A 9,186-nucleotide genomic window follows, 5' to 3' on the forward strand; every position below is an offset into this window, starting at 1 on the left:
ACTGGCTGTTGCTTTCACTCCTTGTAGTTCAGCACAGCGTTCAGATTGCCCGCGTCGCAGAAGTGAACCTACCTGGCAATCCATAGCCAGCAGATGAGAACAACAACGATAATAATAGTAACAATAATAATAATCCCCACTAGTTTAATACAAGTTATGTTAAAGCAATGATACTTTCCCAGGTGTATAGTGCTGTATACACTTAACAGATCATAGCAGTATCGGAAATGGCAACTATGGATTTGTACCGAATATACTGCATGGCGGTTCTGATACAGAAACAAACTCTGGTAACAGTACAATACTGTGGTACTGCAATGGGTTACCAAGCCCCAGCATTGATAAGTGATGTCTAACCCTTAGGATACTGATTCTCAGTCACGCTGGCTGCCCTTAGCTGTAATGTGTGCATGATTACACCTTGTACCAGATATTCGGACATTTAAGTCACATGTTCAGTTTTGCACAGAAGTAAATGCCTAACCTTCTTAGAAACACTCTGCCATTCACAGCCAGCCTAGAAATTACTAGCGGTGTGGGTCTCCAATATCCCAGCCTCTTCCTCCCCAAATAATTTGTTTTAAAGCTGCCCAGACCCCTGATGGCCTGTTGGCTGATCTGAGGCTTGCACACAATGACTGGCTTTGTTTTAGAATTGCATGTGGCAGAAGCATCAGGGGGATAGGGTTACACCAGGACTTTGGGAAATGCTGGTATGGGATTATAAGGATGTGCAAGGGAAGGGAATAATTGAATTATATATATATATAAAATTTCATTGGATTAAATGTACAAGCTTTAATAAACCAGCACTATTATCCAGTCTCAATAAGTTTGTGAACCTTGCATTATAGGAAGTTACTGCTAGGAACAGGAAAAAAAGATATAGTTCAAATGGACCAATTTTCAATCCAGACACCTTTAAATGAGTGTACAAAGAAATAGTCCAGCCCATACACCTTACTGCTTACCTACTAGTGAACATCTTCATACAAGTGGTACAATTCCTTTAACTATGAAAAGATCGACTCAGACACATTCTTCATTTTCTAACCTTAATTTTTGAAAGATGCTTATTAAAAATGGCTTAGAGAAACAAAGTTAATTTGGCTAAAATGTAATCCAATGTGCAAAGACTCCATTAAATCCATTAGTGTCAATGGAATAATCCGTCAAGATGGTTATAAGGAATATTTCAGTGGTGTACCGGCAATGGGCAATAAGTACACAGAGCATCAAGTAGTAATAATTCATTTTATTTTTCAGGATAAAAATCAAATTCAGGAGTTGTGTTGAGCACATGTTGGAGGAAAAACAACATTTAAATCAAAACCAAACTGACACAGAAACAAAAAACAGCCCAATTCATGTAGAATATTTTAGAAAGCGTATTTAAAATTAGCTAATGCCATTTTAAAACTGCTGTAGAAAATGAAACAAACAAAAAAAAAAATCCTTAGCCTTCAGAAGTTACCATCATTGAAAACTAGACTTCTGGTGTCAAAAAGATTAGTTTTTTTTTTTAGATTTTATTAAAAAAAAAAAAAAAAATAGATCTAGGTTAATATAAAAGAATAAAATACATATTTAGAAACTAACTGTACATGTGCACTCTCGCTGGCAAAGTCACTGTCTGCCAAATCCACCAGAGGGCGACACCCAGTGAGAGGAATGTGATGCCTCGGTGTTCCAATAGGTGTCAATTGTTAAACTGTAGGCAAACAATTGCAAAGCACGCAGCTCTGTGCTCTAGCATTACAAAATAAAAAAATAAAAAAAAAAAAATAATGCAGGTTTAACAAACACATTTGTACAGCAAATTAAAAAGGACACGTAAAAAAGTGACATACGCTAATCACATTACAGATTATGTACAGTATATTACAGCATTCCTGGAAAGGAATTTTTCTGTTCTTTAAATTAACAAAAGGCTACATTAACTGCTTTTTTTGTTAAATGATCTTTTCTTCATCCCCAGCATGTATCCGATTCCAGGTCGCTACAATTCTTTGTGGATAACGGATTTAAACTCCACTACATGTGTGCCAACACAGAATTATGGTTCTACACAAGTGACTTCTAGAACCTGCAAAGTATAGAAAAGCCCTGTGTTGAAGATTAAAAAAAGAAAAAAAAAAAAAACACAATCTGAACCCCAGCTCATCTAAGAAATGGTGTCTCAAAGCAACCTTGACAGAGACCACCCTAAACCCAGCAGCAGTTAAGCGAATGGGAGACAGGTCTCCTAAAACAGATTAAGACATGTTTTAAAAAGAAGAATTATATATTTTCCGGCTACTAAAGGATTGATATTTTCAATGTCGTCAATCTTCGGACAACAGTCTGTGCAACTGATCCGCTCTCCTCTTCAACACGACCTGAAAATCATCCTGCAAAAGAAATGCACACTCCAGTGAAGCAGCTGTGAAACAAGGCAGCGTGCTGCTGCGTTCAGCTGGGTTACAGAAGGTGTATGTGGAAGACAAAGCCCAGGAGTTTGAGACAGTATGAGAATTTCTTACACGCAGATTTTCAACCGTTACGCAGGAATCAGAATGCACTTCAAATGAATGAATAATGATGATACGTTGACATTGGCACCCTAGTCAAACCCTACCACACAAACGTTACTTACAGTTTCAGACAGCTTTTCCAAGTCAGGAATCAGCTTCTGGAGCTCTTGGTCTGCTTTGTTTCCATACCAGCTGGGGATTGGGATCATGTTCATCAGCTGGAAAAAAAAACAAACACCCAGGCATCAGTAGCGCACATCTGACCTACACTTGGCCACTGATCACCTGCTGTGAAACCAAAGGACTTGTTGCTGTGAAAAGGCAACATTCTGCACTTTAATGCTGGAACCACACCTGGATTCCCATATTAAAGCAGCAGATGCCAACAGCTTTGTTGTCCTGTGGTTTGCTGACTCCACTTGTCAAGTTTAATTGCAGCATGGCCACAGTGACTTCTTGAAAATCCTGGGCTTTAACTTAAAACAGAAAAACATTAATACGAAGTTTAACTTGGAGATCCAGAACTCAAATTGCTCTTGGTTAACGTGTTGCAGAGAGAGGCGGGGTGTACCTGGTAAGGGAAGGTGTAGGGGGTATTGCCCACAATGACAGCCTTGGCCAGGTCCCGCTTCAGCACTGCAAGGTCTTTGATGTAGTGCCCCTGCACACAGAAACAGTCTTCTTGGTACAAGCGATGTCTGCAGAGGGGAGAGAGGCAGGATAAGCACTGGGGGTTTTCAGAGGTCACTAGCAGTCAATGCGGCATTAGGCTTTTTACACTGGGGGAGGGAGGTGTCCAGTAATGCCAAACAAATCCTATGAAACAGTCAGCCCAGTGTTTCTTTAAAATGCATTGCAAGATTGTAACAAAGATTTCCATTTAAAAAGTCAAAAAAAAAAAAAAAAAAAACTAGACTCAGAAGTGACAAGTTTTCTTTGATCATTTGCACACCAGCAAAAAGCCCTTCACGGTACAACGAGGTGTGTGTTTACATCAGTCAGCAGCACTATTTAACATGCTCCTTACCGAACTAGCTTTTTCTGAGGGTCCACCAAGTCTAAAATCTCATCCGCATACTCCTTTTTAGCAGATGTGTAGACAAATATCTGGAAAACAAATATAATGAAGTTAATGAACAAAAACAGTACTTCTACTACACCAGATAAATCAGACTGAACAGTGCTAAACCAATGTGAGCCAATATAAAGAGTTTGAAGCCCCAACTTAATCCCAGATTAACTGCGACACAATGCACAAGTCAAAAAAAAGCATCACTGTGAAAAGCATTGGATTTCCCTAACCCATTCATTACTGTTCTTCATATGAAAAAAGACATACATTTTATTTTTATATATATATATCAATATAGATAGATAGATAGATCGATCTATCTATCTATCTATCTATCTCTGAGGAATTAATACTAAACATTTATGTTACATATGTATATAGTTCTTCTAAGAGAAATATATACATTTCAGTACAATGATGCATTTCAATAAAAAACTGGGCGATTTCCCCAAACAGATGAGAATGAAACTGCAGAGAATAGGGAAGAGACTTACTTCATATACTTTGGACATCCTTTCCAAAAACTCTTGCACATAGGGCCTCATATTCATGTAGACCTGAAGATGGGGAGGGGTGGAACAAAACACAAGCTTGAATTAAGAAAGTACTCTTCAGAGAATTGTATTTGTCATTCAAATTCTTTAATGTATAAAACCATGGAAGAGATCCAGTACACACACAACAATGTACTGCATTATGTTGCTCTCCCCCTGTGAATTACATATTATTCAAATTACAACCACGATTGTATTAATATTTTAAATTAAATGACATTGAAAAACAGGCCACACACAAACAAGCAGCAGAGTTAAAAGGAGTGGGACACCACAAACCTCATACTGCTGATCCTGGAAGTGGGTGAGAAAAGTGTGTTCTGCATTCTCAATTACATTCAGGGAGCTGTAGACTAAAGTCTCTTCCTGCACAGATACAAACACTCAAAAGTTTAGGACAGGAAGCATAACATGTTGTGTAACTTATATCACATTACCCAATACAACTTGCAGATAGAAGAGAACTCACCAGATCCAGAACCAGCGTGCTTTCGGGGATGCTCCTTGTCTTCAGTGGGATATCTCTGATTTTGTACTGTCCTACTTGGGATGGGATGTTTTTTATGAAGGTGTATCTGTAGGATACAAAGGAACCATAAATAGAATTTAAGTGAACCACAAAAGGCTATGATGTTCATACAGAACACACAACTGTACAAAAATTAAAACTAACACAGCAATCTCCGCACTCACATTTGAATATGAATATATATATATATATATGAATTTATCTTGATATTGATAGTAAGATAGAGGACAAGGTTTGTCTCACAGAGGAGGTTATTAAACAGCAATATGGACTATAATGGTAACAAGATGATCAGTTTGATAATATCCTATAACCCAACTGTATACTTCAAACAGCAGATGCATGCCCACCCCTCCAGATTCATGCTCTGAGTCTGGGTGAAATGCTCTACTCACGGGTTGAAAACCTCATTGTCCTCCTCATTCCCGAGAACTGGACTGAAGCAGTTGGATTCCATCTCGACCCGGTTCTGGTTCCAAGTCTTGGTCCTTTGACGCCGTGGTGTCTTGTCATCTTTAGGAAAATATGGTAAAATGGAAAAAAAAAAAAGGAAATGATTCATTTTCTATCCACCTCTATTACTGTATCTGTCTGTGATTGCTGCTTGATTATTTATAAATAGAGTAAAAATGTTTGTATAATTGTAATTACTGAAGCATAATTGTAATTTCACCAAATATCCTTGTAATTGTAATTGTAATTTCAGCAAACAATGCTGCTGTAATTAGAATTATAATTCACCCAAGGTCAAGGTCTTTTTTTATTCCTCCAGTTTAGCCATGTGCACCTCCTATAGAATAATTCTGATACAACCCAGCATGTGGTTTATATGTTTGACCTTCCCAATTTTTTTTTAAATGAGCAACAGGTGAAGAAAACTCCTTGAAACTAATAACGCCCGATGGATTCCACTCACCACGCTGGGTCAGAGATAACAAGCAGGCGATGGGAGAGTAGATTTTCCGAACAGCATTCCTTGGTGAATCTTCATTCATCTCAAACCTCACCCGCAACTGCCGTCCTCGCAGTGGAGTTTTAAACTCTGCAGGAAAAAAATCACAACGATGCACTATGTTAGTGATGAGCACTCTGCAACGTACTGAACTCAACTGCGTTTCATTTGTCCATTCTGGGATATGCAGAGTGTTCACGTGCCTTCGTCATCATCATCCTTCTCTGCTTTGAGACGGCTCCTTGTCTGCATGGTGCCTCTCTTCTTGGCAGACTGAGCAACGTCTTCTTCAAACTCGGGCCACACTGGGCCAGCCAGGACATCATCATCATCCTTAGACTGTCAATGACAACAGCAGATCAGTGACTCTGTCACAAACACATTAGATCCCTGCAACGTTTACACTAACTATATGAATATTTCAATTGAAACAGGAGGGCATGCTCATGTTGACATCCCAATGAGTTTTTAACTTTAGAAAAAATAAAATCAACAAAATTTAGGCATGAATTAATAATTGCATTATGGGATCATTAATACATGACTGAGCAGTGTTGCATTCACTCCTCTTTTTCTACCACAGGTCAATTATCCAAAAAGGGTAATAACTACGACGCAATAAACAACAACGTGGTGACATGCCATTGAAAAACTATTTGACAAATCACATAGCAGCACTACTGTACTTCTAGACTTAGTTACCGACCCGCTGATTTTTGTTACACTATACAAACGCTAGATTAGTGTACCTATTTTTATTTTTTTAACACCGGCATAGGTGTAGTTTAGCGGGCCAGGAAAATCAGGCTTCACTCGTTCCGATCTGAGAAAGCTGACACGCATTTTCAAACCCACAGCTCCTGAGCAGATACAAGTATTCGTGGCCATTGCCCCACAAAATTACTTGCATCAGCCTCACCGGCAACAGCTGGACGGGAAATGAGTTTCGTAATCTAATAAAATCACTTTTGAGTGGCTATCTTTTGTCAATAAAACATCCTTATGACATTTAAAATTTGAATTTTTTATATTAAAATAATAATAATAATAATAATTAAGAGGGGTCTGCAGTAAGCGCTAACGATAAAGATGTTACGCACCGGCGTCTCTCCGTCATGATTTTGATTTTGTCGGTTATATGTATATATTTTGTTTCAGTTATTGAATGTTTTTGCTACTTGCTCCAGGACTGGAGCCACCGTTCTGACTGAAGGTTTCGTTGTTCTTGCAGCGCTGCTGATCTCAACCGTGTGAGCTACACCGACACCCCGAAACAGCAGCTAACCCCCAGACTGGCGCGCCTGCTGCGGGAAACTGTAGCAAATGATGCCCCCCAGGCCTGCCTTCTTCGGTTCAGGAAGCTCTGCTAACTAAAACACCGGCGGCTGGCTTGAAAAGGGCCCGGCTGCTTTACTCTGGAGAGGCCCCGCCAAAACTTACCGCCTTCCTTCTCTTCGTGGACCGGGGCGTCTTGCTCAGGCTCTCGGTCGCCCGGCGAGGGGTACGCGGTGTAATCGGCTCCTTTGTTGGTTGTCGGGCGTGGATCTTTCTCGACCGGAGCAACATTTCCAAACTTTTAATAACAAACAAACGGAAAGCGCAGAGGGAATTGTGTCTTCGCCCCCATTCACGTCGTTAGACTGCCCGCGGCTGTGTTTTCATCAAGCGCCGGCGGTTAACGGGGAAATGTTTGCAATGAATCCCGCACTCGGCCTAGCAGCGCTTCCTGTTTATCGATTTAAATCTGCCGGGCCGAAGAGCCAGGCTGCGGGGTAACTTAGCAACGGGCTGGGCGTGTTCTTCAGACGCGACACGTTACGTCTTGGGCACGTTTTGGGAACGTAAAGGAAGTACTGTATGTGTGAATGAATATTTTTAATTATAGTTTCATACTTCTGTGACAATAAAAACGCTACACCTCCAAATATACCCGTCAATACACACAGTTATATACTGCAGTTTAAGACATCTAAACCCCACTGTCACTCCGGTCACTGTTCATGGTGTCACAATGTTTGTCAGCTGCTTTTTTTGTCAGTGCTCGAACAGTGTGACTTAACCCGCCTCATCTATTCAGTGTTGTTAAAAAGCCGTCTTTCTAGAAACACCGTACTCGGAAAACACATTTCTAAAGTTTACGGTGGTCCTGCACATTTCATTGAGGACTGCATTTACAGCGTTACAATGACGCCGGTCATCCACCAGATGGCGCAAGTTGGTTGTCAGACCAAGCCACACTGAATCTTTGCAGTCATTTTTTTTTTTTTTTTTTTTTTTTTTTTATGTGTTGCAATGTGACTACTGTATTTTAAGAAAGGAATAAGATACACATGATACATTGAGAACCGCTTCTCTAATTGTGATTAAACTTGGTAAGGGCATTCTTTATCTCAAGTTACTGTGAGCCTGTGGGTAAAGTTGCATTTACACATAGAGTGGATCTATGCTAAAGTGATCCAGTTTATCATAATTCTTGTAGCTTTGAATGCTGGAAAATCATATACTGGTACTTGACGTTATGGGGCACAATTAGAATGTTTCCTGGATCCGTGTGTGTGAGTGTGTGTGTGTGAGTGTGTGTGTGTGTGTGTGTGTGTGTGTGTGTGTGTGTGTGTGTGTGTGTCTGCATGCAGACAGGAGGAGGTGCACCTGTGTGTGCGTCTGTGAGTGTGTGTGTGTGTTTCTCAGTGTGTGTGTCTGCATGCAGACAGGAGGAGGTGCGTGTGTGTGTGTGTGTGTCTGCATGCAGACAGGAGGAGGTGCGTGTGTGTGTGTGTGTCTGCATGCAGACAGGAGGAGGTGCATGTGTGTGTGTGTCTTTGTGAGTGTGTGTGAGTGTGTGTGTATCAATGCTGAACTCCCCCACAGCTCTGCGTGGGACACAGGCTGCTCTGAACATTCTGCTGCGTTCTCTCAACTCTGTTCCCAGTCTGATGAGAGGCAGCAGGTCTCTAATAGTCGCTGAAGGACAGGAGACTGCAAAGACCCCTGACCAGGCTGTGCCCTGTTTTTAATGTCCTTAACCTATACCTCTCTGGACTTTACCATGCTTTCAGTATGCTTCGCAATGCTTTTACTGTGGTGAGCTTTTAAAAGGTGTTTCCGCTCACAAAGAGTGTACCCGGTTTCGTAAGGAGTGTTGGCAAAGCAAAGCGTTTATACAGTATAAATATATATATATATATATATATATATATATATATATATATATATATATATATATATATATATATATATATATAAACTAACACTGCAAGCCTCATGTTACATTAGCAATGAGCAACTGAATAACACAGTTCACTATAGCCTGGTCTCTGTCATCCCTCAGAGATCTGGATCACATGCTCACACAGAGGCGTATGGACCCTAACACTTCAGCACCACCCAGCCCCCAGAGACACCCCCATCCGCCAGCGATCATGAAACCCATGACATCATTTCTTAAATTAGAAGAATATCAGTCAACCATGTTTGCAGTGTCAGAACATCATTTCAGCGATGTTTCCTCGTCGGCTGTTTTCAGTTGCTCGGCAGGAAGAGGTGGGAGAGGCGCGGCCCTTGTTGTG

The 9,186-nt window shown here is 40.6% G+C and overlaps 1 protein-coding gene across 1 annotated transcript; it reads right to left on the minus strand.

Moving 5' to 3' along the window:
- Positions 1 to 1,240: 1,240 nt before the first annotated feature.
- Positions 1,241 to 7,384, minus strand: LOC121301369 (CTD small phosphatase-like protein 2-A). Its single transcript, XM_041230704.1, has 11 exons — positions 7,061 to 7,384; positions 5,824 to 5,959; positions 5,585 to 5,710; positions 5,064 to 5,181; positions 4,609 to 4,714; positions 4,419 to 4,505; positions 4,080 to 4,142; positions 3,541 to 3,620; positions 3,085 to 3,211; positions 2,636 to 2,731; positions 1,241 to 2,390 (listed from the first exon to the last, which is right to left on the minus strand). Exons 1-11 carry the CDS (start codon positions 7,184 to 7,186, stop codon positions 2,325 to 2,327), a joined length of 1,131 nt encoding a protein of 376 aa, XP_041086638.1. The 5' UTR covers positions 7,187 to 7,384; the 3' UTR covers positions 1,241 to 2,324.
- Between the last annotated feature and the right edge of the window lie 1,802 nt (positions 7,385 to 9,186).

The sequence above is a fragment of the Polyodon spathula genome, chromosome 27, assembly GCF_017654505.1.
Source record: "Polyodon spathula isolate WHYD16114869_AA chromosome 27, ASM1765450v1, whole genome shotgun sequence".
Lineage (NCBI taxonomy): Eukaryota > Metazoa > Chordata > Actinopteri > Acipenseriformes > Polyodontidae > Polyodon > Polyodon spathula.